General features: G+C 44.1%; 1 protein-coding gene across 1 annotated transcript in view; it reads right to left on the reverse strand.

Annotated features, from left to right (window-relative positions):
• GTPBP3 (GTP binding protein 3, mitochondrial) overlaps positions 1–15,086 on the reverse strand; it is a 110,398-nt gene that overhangs the window by 41,218 nt on the left and 54,094 nt on the right. Inside the window, exon 8 of the mRNA XM_075315487.1 lies at positions 6,628–6,793. Within this exon, the coding sequence (XP_075171602.1) occupies positions 6,628–6,793 (166 nt within the window). The remainder of the gene's footprint in view (positions 1–6,627; positions 6,794–15,086) is intronic.

The following is a 15,086-nucleotide window of genomic DNA, read 5'->3' on the forward strand; positions in this document are numbered from 1 at the left end:
GCACACATCGCTACGTCTGACACCGCAGGAATGAGGAACATCCCCGTAATTGCAGCCGCCGGCAATGAGGAAAAAAGGAGGTGGGCAAGATGTTCGGCCCGCTTATCTCCGCCCCTCCGCTTCTATTGGGCGGCCGCTTAGTGACGCCGCTGTGACGCCGAACGAACCGCCCCCTTAGAAAGGAGGCGTTTCGCCAGCCACAGCAACATCGCTAGGCAGGTAAGTATGTGTGACGGGTCCTAGCGATGTTGTGCGCCACAGGCAGCGATTTGCCCGTGATGCACAACCGATAGGGGAGGGTGCTTTCACCAGCAACATTGCTAGCGATGTCGCTGCGTGTAAAGCAGCCTTTAGTGTGGCACACACAGACACATAATGCAAAGATTGAGTCAAATTCTCCCTTTTTCATCTGGTTTCAGGTGTGATTTTCATATTTCCCACACCTGTTACTTGCCACAGGTGAGTTTGAATGAGCATCATATGCTAGAAATAAAGTGGTTTACCCATAGTTTTGGAAACACACCAACAATTTTAAATGGCCCATTTTTGAGGTTTTGAGTGGAATGATGTCCAATTTGCCTTTTTTCTGTGTTGTTTTTTTGTCTTCTTTTTTGTGTGTTGTTCCAATAAACACACAGGAAATAAACATGTGTATGACAAAACATGTGTAATTGCAATAATTTTCTGGGAGAAATACTTAACTTTTCTGGAAACATGTCAAGGGTTCCACAATACTTTCGGTCAGGACCGTAGCTGGTGGTATATAGGTATAATGCAAAATAAGAAAAAAAATAAATTCCTGACAAAAGGCATGGATATAACAAGTATGTAAAGTCACCAAATTATGATCAGTAGCAGTAAAGCATGGTTGAATGGCAAGAGCAAGATTAGCCAAATCTCAACATGATATAAAAAGTCAACTACCAACGTGTTAAGGATATAAAGTTACGCTATTTACATTCTTTAATAATAGTAAGATATCAATTGAAATGAGGGCTAATACATGTAAGATTTACAGTAAGTATATCCCATTACATAAGCTGGACTTCATGTATGCCCAGACTAAGTGAGAAATTGAACATATAGTGGTCAAACCAAAACAAAAAGGAAAATTGTCATTGGACTCATAGCAAGTGCATAGTACATGATGGGCATTACCTTAAAACCCAAGAAACGTGTTTCGCTGTGGTTTCATTCACGGGGCTCTTTGGAAGATGCCATGGTGAAAAATACATTGGCCGTTTAAGGTAATGCCTATCATGTACTATGCACACTCTGAGTCCAATGACAATTTTCCCCTTTGGTATGCTTTGACCACTATATTTTTTATTTTTACTATATTGTTTCAATTTTTACTACATTGTTTCAATTTTTACTACCGTATTTTTCGGACCATAAGATGCACTTTTTTCCCCCCAAATGTTGGGGGAAAGTGGGGGGTGCGTCTTATGGTCTGAATATAGGGCCGGGAATGAGGGTGCTGCGGTGGAGTGGGTCATCGGGGGCATGAGCAGGCTGCAGCAGCGCCTGCCGTGACCACGTGGACCCACTTATTTAATATGCACGCCCATCCTCCCGCCCTTCTCTCAGCGCTGAAGCAGGTGCTGAAAGGTGGGCGGGATGATGGGCAAGGGATAAACAGCCGGCCTGCATGATCACCCCTGGAAACTACAGCCTGGAGTGATCATGTGCGGCTGTATTCACTGCCCCCCGCACATCATCATCAGCGCGGGGTGCAGTGAATCAGTATATTCACCTGTCACCGTTCCCCTGCAGCACCGCGATCTCCTCCTGGCTGCCGGCGGCCGCTGAGTGGAGCCGTCCCCGTTCCCCTGCAGCATTGCGATGACCTCCTGTGCCAGCGGCGGGCGCTGAGTGGAGACTAGCGGCGCGCACAGCGATGACGTCATCACTGTGCGCACGTGTCCACACGCAGCCGCCGCTGGCACAGGACGACATCGCAATGCTGCAGGGGATTGGGGACGGCTCCACTCAGCGGCGCTGACGCTGAGACAGACAGGAGGAGGAGCGATGCTGCAGGAAGTGAGGTAAGGTGAGAATGAACGTTTATTTTTTTTATGTGCCACATGATGTGGGCCGTATACCAGGATGGGGGTGTAAAGCACGATGGGGGCGTATAGCAGGATGGGGGTATATTATGAGCAGGATGGGGATATATTATGAGCTCGATGGTGGTATATGAGCAAGATGGTATATGAGCTGAATGGGGGTATATGAGCAAGGTGGGGGTATATGAGCAGGATGGGGGTATATGAGCAGAATGGGGGTATATGAGCAAGGTGGGCGTATATGAGCAGGATGGGGGTATATAGCAGGTTGGGGGTATATAGCAGGATGGGGGTATATAGCAGGATGGGGCCATATGCCAGGATGGGTTACCGTATATAGCAGGATGGGGCCATATGCCAGGATGGGGTATATAGCAGGATGAGGGACATATACTGTATATACAAGGCAGGAGGATCATTACCAGGCTGGGGTACCTTAGTAGAGAATTTGGGGACATTACCCCCATAACAGTGTCAGAAGCAGATCCTCGCTCCATAAGGGGTGCTTCACACACAGCGAGCTCGCTGCCGAGATCGCTGCTGAGTCACGCTTTTTGTGACGCAGCAGTGACCTCATTTGCGATCTCGCTGTGTGTGACACTGAGCAGCGATCTGGCCCCTGCTGCGAGATCGCTGCTCGTTACACACAGCCCTGGTTCGTTTTCTTCAAAGGCGCTCTCCGACTGTGACACACAGATCGCTGTGTGTGACAGCGAGATAGCGACAAATGAAGCGAGCAGGGAGCAGGAGCCGGCATCTGGCAGCTGCGGTAAGCTGTAACCAAGGTAAACATCGGGTAACCAAGGTGGTTACCCGATATTTACCTTAGTTACCAGCCTCCGCCGCTCTCACGCTGCCTGTGCTGCCGGCTCTGGCTCTCTGCACATGTAGCTGCTGTACACATCGGGTTAATTAACCCGATGTGTACTGTAGCTAGGAGAGCAAGGAGCCAGCGCTCAGTGTGCGTGGCTCCCTGCTCCCTGCACACACAGCTAAGCGGTGTGCGCTGGTAACTAATGTAAACATCGGGTAACCATACCCGATGTTTACCTTAGTTACCAGTGTCCGCAGCTTCCAGACGCCGGTTCCGTGCAAGCGCAGCGTCACTTGTTGCACGTCGCTGCTGGCTGGGGGCTGGTCACTGGTCGCTGGTGAGATCTGCCTGTTTGACAGCTCACCAGTGACCATGTAGCGATGCAGCAGCGATCCTGACAAGGTCAGATCGCTGGTCGGATCGCTGCTGCATCGCTAAAGTGTGAAGGTACCCTAACAGTGTGTCATGACTCCCATTCTTTGCTTAAAATTTTATTTTCCTATTTTCCTGCTCTAAAACCAGGGTGCGTCTTATGGTCCGGTGCGTCTTATAGTCCGAAAAATACGGTATATTGTTTCCCTTCATATAGATCACACTTCATATTGATGTAATTTATAGTGACATTACTTCAATCGCCCATATCATTTTTATCTCTACACTTCCTCTATCATGCACTATTTAGGCTTTTTATTTCCTGGTATCCAGTACACTTATCACTATCCCAATTGTTTATCACTTGGCAAATATTTATTCCTTTTGTAATTTAGTCTATATTGTTCAACTGCACACTCATTTAATCTTTTTTATGGCTACTATTTTCATTTATTGTTATTTGTCCTCCCTCGGTTTAGTCACTATTAAGCCACTCTATTTTATGTATTTTCTATAGTTTAACCCCCTTTTAATTTCACATCCCTACACTACATTCCCTGTTGCTCTTCAATTTATACTGACACTTCACTTCTCAAACTTAGCTGGGTATATGGGTTGCACAAAGACAAAAAACTCAATTTGGGGAGCCGCATTCTTTGCAGTTCGAAGTGACATTTTTAGATATATCATTTTTTATCTATACACCTTTTATTCATTTTTTTACATTTTTATCTGGTTTTTATTGTATTTTTTTTTAAAGAAATGGCATTCATTGTATTGGTTATGTTACAGTTTTATAAATTGGGTCATTACGGATGTGGCGATCACAAACATGCACTTTTTGAGTTTACTTTAGTTTAAATACAAATAGCACTTTTTGTGGCAAAAAAATTAATTATACTTTATTTTGAATTGTTTACATATTTACAATTTTTCTCACCTAATTGGCTCTATACAGTAATATTGTCTTACAACTGGCATCATATGGTAATTGTAGCCAATATCTTATGGTAATATCCGCATCTTAGTCTATATCTTGTAGATATGTCCCCCATCCTGGTCCCCTTCTTGTCATATCCCCACCCTCGTCCCCATCCTGCAGTAATGTCCCCATCCTGGTCCCCTTCTTGTGGTATTGTCCCCATCCTGACCCCATCTTGTAGTAATGGCCCCATCCTGAAGTAATACGTTCATCCTGGCCCTATTTTGTAGTAATGTCCCCATCCTGGTCCCTATCTTGTAGTAATGTCCCCATCCTGGTCCTCTTCTTGTAGTACTGTCTCCATCTTTATCCCCTTCTTGTAGTAATATCCCTATCCTAGTCCCCTTGTGATAGTAATGAGTCCATCTTTGTCCCTTTCTGTTAGTAATGACCCCCATCCAGGTCCTTTACTTGTTCTAATGTGCCTCATTTGGGTCCCTATCGTGTAGTAATGTGCACCCATCATGTAATGTAGTAACGTCCCCTTTTGTACTGCTCTTCACATACATATTAAAAAAAAAAAATCCTTCTCACATGTCCTCCGCTTCCTTGGTGTCCTCTTTTATTCACAGCTAGGGCGGCGCATGACATTGACATACAAGGAAGTACATTCAGTTGAAAAGAAGCTATAGTGTCGACAGCTATGGGACAGGTCACAATCGTCAAGGGATTTACAGTGCCTGCGAACCGCATAAAGCAGCCTCAGGGGTCACATGAGGCCCGCATGTTTGAGATCCCTGGTTTAAACAAAAAAGTCCTTTCCCACTGATTCCATTAACTGGTTGCTGCCTGCAGCAAGCTCATTTGTGACCTTTCCACAGGTTCTGTTTAGAAACGGGTTCTTCCCTTCTCATGACTAGGGTATTGTAAAGCGTCCCACAATAACCACACAAGACACTGAGTGATGATCGAAGTATATGGCCACAGCAGCCTTTATTAATTACAATTAAGAACATACTCAATATAATAACCATAACCTCTACTCTGAGGAGATCCTGGATGGGTTGAACCACTGAGTAGCACCAGAAACCATCCCCAGTCGCATTGCTCCGACTCGGGGCTGACAAATGTCAAAGTGCTGTCCCTTCTCCAAATTTTAACCTGTCCCCCGGGAACCGTCCCAACAGGAACTTAACCATAACTAACTATGAAGGGTCAGCATACCTCCGATGTGACACCCTTACTCCATTAACCAAGGCCATCCCTGACCTACTCACCTCAGCTGCCATGACACTGAATACAACATATTACATTACCCACCACTTTATTGCCATATTACATTTTTAACAACATTAAAAAGGGCGGTTGGGCAGTTTGTCCTGGATCCACCAGACAAGATGTCCCAATGGCTCTTCCTCTTAGAACAACAGGTATTCCTCCTCCTTTTCCACACCCCATCCTAAAAACTTCCAACCAATCCTATAACAGTCCCCCAATCCATGTGACCCACTGAAATCCTATGACTCCCCATCCATTTTCTATGGTGAACATGGCACACTTTTAACCTTTTCCTGCTTAAACTCCCTATTAACCCTATCTGTGTCTTGTCAATACAAACCCCTGCCATGTTCGGTCTTCCACTATAGCTGCGCCCCGTTCCAGCCCTTCTCTTACTTCTCTTTGACCTTTCACTCAGTATTCTTTCAGTTATATTTTCACAGTGGATTACTTCTTTCATTTCTTTTGAATCATTTTAAATACGCTATTGATGTTTCACATTAATCATTCCTCTGAATTTATGTGTATATCACATTGTTTTTTCATTATACAGATTTTTTACAAACACTTTTTTTTAAACTACAAAACACACTTTTTCCTCCTGCTTCAGTTTTATTTGTACAGACAAGGGATAAATCGTCCATACCCTCTGATGAGCGTTTTTTTCCTTTGCAATGACTAAGGCTCCGTAGCCGAAACGCGTCTGCACTGTTTTTACGTGGCAAGCTGCGACTTTTAAGTTTTTATATTGCCTATGGAATTATTAAAGAGGGTTTTCAGATCATATTTGGGCTGGACAATCCTTAGCAACAAGGAATATACCCCCACCAAAATGTAGAGAAAGGATTGAATGAGACCAAAAAAAAAAAAAAAAACCTTACATGACCCCACTGAAATCTTGCTGGGACACCTGACTTAAAAAAATAAATAAATAAATAAATAAACTGTTTACATGCGAAATACTTTGACTGCTGGTATCTCTGTAACGGAGAGGCAAAATTAAACAAAAAATAAATTAAAAAAAATATGTAATATATTGCTCTGTATCAACTATTACAACTTGTGTCCAGTTCAACATGAAAAAGTTGGCGAAATGTCTTCTTTCAATATAAAAAGGCTACAATATTACATTGCCATTTCAAATAAGACTGGATCATGGAAGGTTTTATTACCTTGCCCTGGCCCGTCTCACACCTTCCCTCTCTATAGGATCCTCCGATTCACGCAGGCCTGCAGTGTCACTCAGGATAATAGGGTAACCTCCAATATTTAGGGTTGCCTCAACCACATCTCGAGTGGTGCCAGGGATGGAGGAAACTATGGCAGTTGGTTTCTGGCCTAAAATAAAAAGTAAAAATACACAATAGAGCTAGGAATACTTACTTCTATATTAGAGACTTAATAGAACCTTTGACCATTACAGACATGTCTTTGTAAATAATTGCTTGCATTGCTCATGGAATAATGATTCTGCAGCATCTTTTCTTGGGTGTTGCTTTGTTCCATTGTTATTTATTCCAAAAACAAAGAAGAAAGGTAACACCAACTTAATAATAATAATAATTTTTAGTTATATAGCGCCAACATATTCCGCAGCGCTTTACAATTCAGAGGGGACATGTACAGACAATTACAGAGGAACACAAGTCACCAGATACCAAGAGGTGTGAGGGCATAAGCTTACAGTCTATGAGGAAATAGGGGAGGCACAAAAGGTGAATGGGGGGAGAAAAGCTTGTAATATATGGTCCAGCCATCGATTTAATAGGGGATTCAAAGCCAGCTGCGTGGACTGGTCACCAGATAGAATTTATACCTACAGAGTGTAAAAAATACATGGAGAGAAATGCAGCCAGAAGATACAGGGGACAGTAATTGGAAGTAAATGTTATGAAGGGCAGAATGGGACTAGATTAGATCAGGGCGGTGAGGTGATAGGCTAGTCTAGTCTAAAGAAATGTGTTTTTAGGGCCCGCTTAAAGGTGTGGATCCGAGTTTGAGAGCTTTATGTACACTAACCACTAGATCGAGCATTGGGGTGCTCTGGTACGCGCTATGCTTGGCCCAGTGCAAGCTGTTTGCAGTCTCTGAATTGTTCTCACTTGGGTAAAAACAACGTTTTCGGAAGTAGGGTATACACAAAAACATACAAACCTTGCCCTCCCTCCCCCAGAAATGCTCTGTTTATGGTTGGCTGTATGTGGGCAGAAATTCAAACTGTTCAGTGACTTCCAATATGGATCGGGCTCTGGCGTCAAGTTCAGGTCAAGTCTGGTTCACAAACTGAAATTTACATAATATCCCGCTGAACCTGGGAACTCAACCTTCAACGGGTCCGCTCATCTCAAATAAGGCCTTTTTTTTTTGTTAAACTGTACAAGCGCTGTAACATATATTTTATATACATAAATGTATGTATGTATGTATGTATGTATGTATATATGTATATGTATATATATATATATATATATATATATATATATATATATATATATATATATATATTTTAGTATAGGCTCAGCACTGCCAGAGGACCTAGTATTAAATAAAATCTTAATAATATTAATTAAGATATTAAGAATACACTCAGCAACATTATAAGAATAAAAAAGTCATCTTCTTGGGACTACAACCCCATTAAAGGGAATCTGTCACCAGGTTTTTGCCACCTAACCTCTAAGAGCAGCATAATGTAGAGACAGAGACCCTGATTCCAGCGATGTGTCACTTACTGGGCTGTTTAATGTAAATTTGATAAAATCACTGTTTGATTAGCAGTAGATTATTAGAGGTCTACTTGGCATGCTGCCAGGCAGTCCACGTTGTCTCTCCAGGAAGGAGACAAGCTCTAGCGCCACCTATTTGAAGTAACAATCCTAAAAGTCAAAAGTGGCTTTTTAGCAAGCCTTTTCATATGACGTAGGATTTATGCCAGATCAGAATCCCAATTTGCAGACGCGGTGTTTTGGGGTGACTGCCCCTCGTCAGTGCAAAGTATGGGTGTCTGATCTGGCTTATGAGAAGCTATAATGGGGACCACGGGGAAGAATATTGTTCTTGCGGAGACTTTGACTTTTAGGATTGCTACTTCCAATAGGTGGCGCTGCGCTAGAGTTTGTCTCCTTCCCGGAGAGACAATTTGAATATTTCCCAGAGGAGCATTGCAGTTATAAGTCCCCTTACTGACAGCCAGACTGGTTTGTCAGGTCTCTGCAAGGAGAATAGTCTTCCCCGTGGTCGGCAGGTAGTCTAGCATATTCATGAGCTCTGAATAACTGCTAGATCTGCAACAGAGAAAACACTGATTTTATCAACAGGACAGCAAACAGCTCAGTAAGTGACACATCGCTGGAATCAGGATCTCTGTCTGTACATTATGCTGCTTTCAAATGGGGGTAGCAAAAACCTGGTGACAGATTCCCTTTAAAGCCCATAGAGACTAAATTTCAGACATACAAACTATCCTTCAACGTCCATCTCAGAAACACAAACTGTACATTGTAAATGGTATAGAACCTATCCCTGAAAATTCTAGACAAAAATGACTGTGGTTTATAAACCCTGACATTCCACAGTAATGTCATTTATCATATCACAAAGATATGACCCGTAAATACCACCATCAACAAGTCTCCAAAAAGTAGAAGAAAAATGAACTGAAACAATCCCGTACACATAGTTCCCATCACCTCTCTGACACTTGACCTTTGTAACTATAAGAAATAGGAGGGGACACCAAAAATATTAGTTATTCTCAATAGCTCTAAAAAGGGTCACATCCTTAAATTTAGAGTACATACTTACACAATAGGACACACTTTAAAGGGAAGGAAGCAGAACCGAGACTGTAACTCACGCTGCCAGTTACAGTTTAACCTCTCATAAGGAAATTTAGCCCCGTTGTAGTGTAACCATCGATTGCAAGCTTCTCTTAATACAGAGTAAATTATCAAACAAGAAGCGTTTCAATGCTTAGCATACATTAGTAGGTATTTTTTTACTAGAATACTAAAATCATCGTATTACCGTATTTTTCGGACTATAAGACGCACCGGACCATAAGACGCCCCCTGGTTTTAGAGGAGGAAAATAGGAAAATAAAATTTTAAGCAAAAAATGTGGTCATGACACACGGTTATGGGGCAAGGATCTGCTTCTGACACTGTTATGGGGGTAATGTCCTGCTCATATACTCCCCAGCTTGCTCATATACTCCACAGCCTGCTCATATACTCCCCAGCCTGCTCATATACTCCCCAGCCTGCTCATATACTCCCCATGCTGCTCATATACTCCCCATGCTGCTCATATACTCCCCATGCTGCTCATATACTCCCCATGCTGCTCATATACTCCCCATGCTGCTCATATACTCCCCAGCCTGCTCATATACTCCCCAGCCTGCTCATATACTCCCCAGCCTGCTCATATACTCCCCAGCCTGCTCATATACTCCCCAGCCTGCTCATATACTCCCCAGCCTGCTCATATACTCCCCAGCCTGCTCATATACTCCCCATTCTGCTCATATACTCCCCAGCCTGATCATATACTCCCCAGCCTGATCATATACTCCCCAGCCTGCTCATATACTCCCCAGCCTGCTCATATACTCCCCAGCCTGCTCATATACTCCCCATGCTGCTCATATACTCCCCATGCTGCTCATATACTCCCCAGCCTGCTCATATACTCCCCAGCCTGCTCATATACTCCCCAGCCTGCTCATATACTCCCCAGCCTGCTCATATACTCCCCAGCCTGCTCATATACTCCCCAGCCTGCTCATATACTCCCCATGCTGCTCATAATAAACCCCTATCCTGCTCATATACCCCCATCATCCTGGTGTATGGCCGCATCCTGTGGCACATAAAAAAAAAAAATAAACGTTCATACTCACCTTACCTCACCTCACTCCCTGCAGCACCGCTCCTCTTACTGTCTATGTCAGCGGCAGCGCCGCTGAGTGGAGCCGTCCCCGTTCCCCTGCAGCATCGCGATCTCCTGTCTGTGCTGGCGGCTGCGTGTGGACACGTGCGCACAGCGATGACGTCATCGCTGTGCGCCCCGCTAGTCTCCACGCAAGTCAGCTGACCGGAGGACACAGAAGGAGATCGCGGTGCTGCAGGGGAACGGTGAGTAATGTATACTGATTCACTGCACCCCGCACTGATGATGATGTGCGGGGGGCAGTGAATACAGCCGCACATGATCACTCCAGGCTGCAGTTGCCAGGGGTGATCATGCGGGCCGGCTGTTTATCCCCCGCCCATCACCCCGCCCACCTGTCAGCTCCGGCTTCAACGCTGAGAGATCATGGGCGGGAGGATGGGCTTGCAGTTAAATGAGCGGGTCCACGTGGTCACGGCAGGGTGCTACAGCCCGTGCATGCTGCCGATGACCCGCTTCACTGCAGCACCCTCATTCCCCGCAGCCCTATATTCAGACCATAAGACGCACCCACCACTTTTCCCCAACATTTGGGCGAAAAAAGTGCGTCTTATGGTCCGAAAAAATATATAGCACACATGTAAAATATTTAGCACACATGTAAAAGCAAGGATGACTACAGTATGGTTCCAGAATCTTAAGCGTTACATCAAATAGGTGTCCAGGAATCCCGTTAGAAAAGAAATATAATCACTTCTGTCCTATGGGAATCTCCAGGAAGATATTCATTAATTTCTATGGCTGTTCAGATACAATATTAAATTAGGATGTTCACAATTACAACCAATATACAATAGGACATCCTCAAATATATGTTCTTGATGCAAGGTTAAAAAGTAGTCCTCTATATAGTCCTAGTGTGAGATGTCTGCCATAGGCTCGTACAGCAAATAAAAAGATAAACCATACAGTATGAATTTTACTATGTACCTTTACATGAAACACTACACTGTTTTATACTACAAAAACAAAAAGGTGTACCGAGGAATAAATAGCCCTAAGGAGGCCAAGAAGATACCATTTTGGCCTGTGTAGGATAACTAGATCTCCATAGATATAGGCAGAAGCTCTTCTAGAAGTATAGGTATAACAGTTTATTCCAAATATTTGACAGAGGTATTACTGGTGTGCCATGTCTGGTTCATATGTATACTTTTGCAGCAATAATTAGTCTGTTGGGTGACTTATGTAATTATTGACTTGTCACTATGTTATGGCTATACGCCGGAGGCGTCAACCTACTCGGGTGAGAGCAAGGGTGCCACCTGTCTCTCCATTGCCTGAGACTCATTCTGCGGGTCCTGCTCAGCCTCAGCACTATTCTCAGCGTTTGGCCCAATCCTCTGCTGGATAGTGGAAAGCAAGTGAGTGTGCATGCGCGGGTCAAGTCTTTTCCTAAGACTCTTTGGCCAATGCGCATCCGTGTGATGTGGTATCTTCGGAATGGCCATTGGAGGTCAGCGACCCTGATGGCGTGGCTTCTCTTGATTAGCCGTTGAATGTCAGCCACGCTGATTGAGCGTGAGCTGAGACTTGGCGGTGCTTAGGTTATATATGGACGCCGATGTTGCCGGATGGCGCTCAATCTTTACTTGCCTGGTGGCGAGAGCGTCTCTTAGGCAGGTCTCTTGCTACATCACTACCTAGTAGTTATAGCCGGTGACTGTGCGGTCTAACGTACTGATACTCGCAATCCTAGTGGCTGTGACAGTGCTGGTGAAGACACTGTTCTTCCAGAGCCTGCTACACTTCTACCAGTAAAACAGCGCTGGTTAAGCGTACTGTTATCTGTACCTTTACTTTATTAGGCGGCTGCGCTGGTAAAGCGAGCCGTTGGTCTGAACCTTGTTATTTGTAGCAGGTGCTACCGCGCAGATGCTCGTGGTGGGACTCTGCTGCACCCGTACTTCTATTTGTTAATTGGTGCTCTTTTTCAACCGCGGTAGTCACCTGACATCACGGTTGTTCATAGAAGAGGGAGTTTGCAAGTAACACTGACCATTTTATGCTCTGTTAATTTGAACCTAATTATACTGAAGTCTGCAGTTGTGCTCTTAGCAGCTATATCCATCCATAGCACGGTGGACCCCGGATTGCGCTTAGAATTGTATGTACCATTTTCCCTCTAAGCCGCCAACCCTTAACACACTGCTATGTCACTAACATCATTTTTTTACAATTGTATGGGCAATGACATGCTTTTTACCACTTTTCAGGCACTAATGTATGTACAGTATGGGTACTGCCATGTAGAATAGGTGACATCTCTGTTGTCAGCAGTACAATGTGCAACAATTCAAGCAAGAACATCACTAGTACTAGACATTTAGAGAACAGCATTGGTTTTGGGATAAGGCTTGAGTAATAAATGGTAGGGCTTAGGTAGCATGCTTTTTCCAGAATAAAAATGCCATAGCTTGGGTTTCTGTACTTTTAAGGGGTACTTTGCACGCTGCGGCATCGCTAGCCATGATAGCGATGCCGAGCGCGATAGTCCCCGCCCCGTCGCACATGCGATATCTTGTGATAGCTGCCGTAGCGAACATTATCGCTACGGCAGCTTCACATGCACTTACCTGCCCTGCAACGTCACTCTGGCCGGCGACCCGCTTCCTTCCTAAGGGGGCGGGTCGTGCGACGTCACAGCAACGTAACACGGCAGGCGGCCAATAGAAGCGGAGGGGCGGAGATGAGCGGGACGTAAACATCCCAGCCACCTCCTTCCTTCCGCATAGCCGGTGGAGGCAGGTAAGGAGAAGTTCCTTGCTCCTGCGGTTTCATACACAGTGATGTGTGCTGCTGCAGGAACGAGGAACAACATCGTACCTGTCGCTGCAGCGAAATTATGGAAATGACCGACACTGCACAGATCACCGATTTACAACGATATTGCAATCGTTTATCGGTGCATTTAGGCTTTACACGTTGCGACGTGGTTACTGGCGCCGGATGTGCGTCACTTTCGATTTGACCCCGACGACATCGCAGTAGCGATGTCGCAACGTGCAAAGTACCCCTAAGAATGAGGCTCCTAGACATCATCTAGCCGATAATGTAACATCCGTGTGGTGTTTGTGACATGTGTACGGGTTTGATGTCAAAGTAGGGCAGTTTATGTGAATGTGTCACCAGGTTCTTGCAAGCCCAGTATGATTTATAGACAGAAACCCCAATTCAGGTGCTGTGTCAGTTACATTACTGGATGCTGCAGTTTTGATAAAATCTCTGTTTAATTTGCTACAGATTTACCAGTTCTCTGAATGCCAACCCCTGTAAAACCCTACCTCCACCACTGATTGATAACTTACCTCTGTACACTGTGCATAGGCAGAAAGCTGCTTATTAGTGGTGGAAGTATACATGGCCTCAGGTTTATTAGCTCTATAATAATAATCTCCTGCTGATATACTGTAACAGTGATTGTATCAAAACTACAGCAACCAATGCAGTATCTGACACATCGCCTGCATCAAGGTCTCTATCTCTACATTATGCTGCTCTCCAATTAAGTGGCAAATGCATGGTGACAGATTAGATGCGAATCTCAGTTAAAAATAAACATTATATGAAATCTGAAGGTAGAAAAAGAATATCGAACTGAAATATTTGTTACATCGAGAAGGGAATAAACGCTTTACAGTCCGGTTTCTGAATGTATGTTTCCATAACCAGCAATACCACCTTGTGGACATGTGATAGATTGCACATGATGTGTCCCCTGGTAAAATGGCTTAAAAGAGAAAGCCTGTGCAATAACAAGTGACCATAATGGTCAATGAATCACAGGTCCGTACACATAAATGTGGCTTCTTATATATTAGATTTCTACTTGTAGCTTTAGTCTTGGGATGTTCTTAAAGGAAATTTGTACAGTGAAATCAACATATGGGGCCGGATTCATCAAGACTGGTGCTGTTCATGCCTGTCTATATGACGAGATGTGATGGAGTCAGACACTAGTCCTGATTATTTATACAGCGTTTTATTTTTTTGTCCCCCGCTGGAGTGGCACTTTAAATGTAAGCCCCCTGTCTTATACTCACCTTGTGGCATTTTCATACTTTACCGAAGCCTCTCCGGTCCCTCGGCGCCATCTTGTGCCTATAGTGTCTGACTGGCTGGGACTCAGAAGCTAAGACAGAGGGGCTCAATGCATCCAGGATCATGAAAATTAAAAATAAATGTTTCTTATCTACGATGGCATCATCTCGTTAAAAAGCTCTGTAAAGTCTTTTAGATATCTAGGCTGTGTCTATGTCGCTAACACCAGTGTGCGCTTGGCAAAGTGATGACAATATGCAATTGGCCATTTATACATACCTATTCAGGAGGAGAACTGAATGAACTGCACAAGACCTGGTATGATGGTAAATGAGCCACAATTTTGGTATAATTTGTGAGCAAAAAAAGTTTTGCAAAACATACATCATATTTACAATTTCTTTTAGACACTTTATGCGTCATGTCTTACAAGGGGGCATAGCCTGGCTGAGATGGAGAGTAGTCTTTTTTGTGAAACACTGAGCCAAAAATGCACTAGAATTGTGGAACACTTTTCTGGCACAAACTAAAGTAAAAAGGTGGTGGAAATAGAGACTAGATAATCTAAAAACATACACCAGATTTATGACCGGCCATGTGTCAAAATTATAAATCTGACTAAAACTAAGACTAAAAC

This window comes from Anomaloglossus baeobatrachus, chromosome 1 (genome assembly GCF_048569485.1).
Source record: "Anomaloglossus baeobatrachus isolate aAnoBae1 chromosome 1, aAnoBae1.hap1, whole genome shotgun sequence".
NCBI classification, from domain to species: domain Eukaryota; kingdom Metazoa; phylum Chordata; class Amphibia; order Anura; family Aromobatidae; genus Anomaloglossus; species Anomaloglossus baeobatrachus.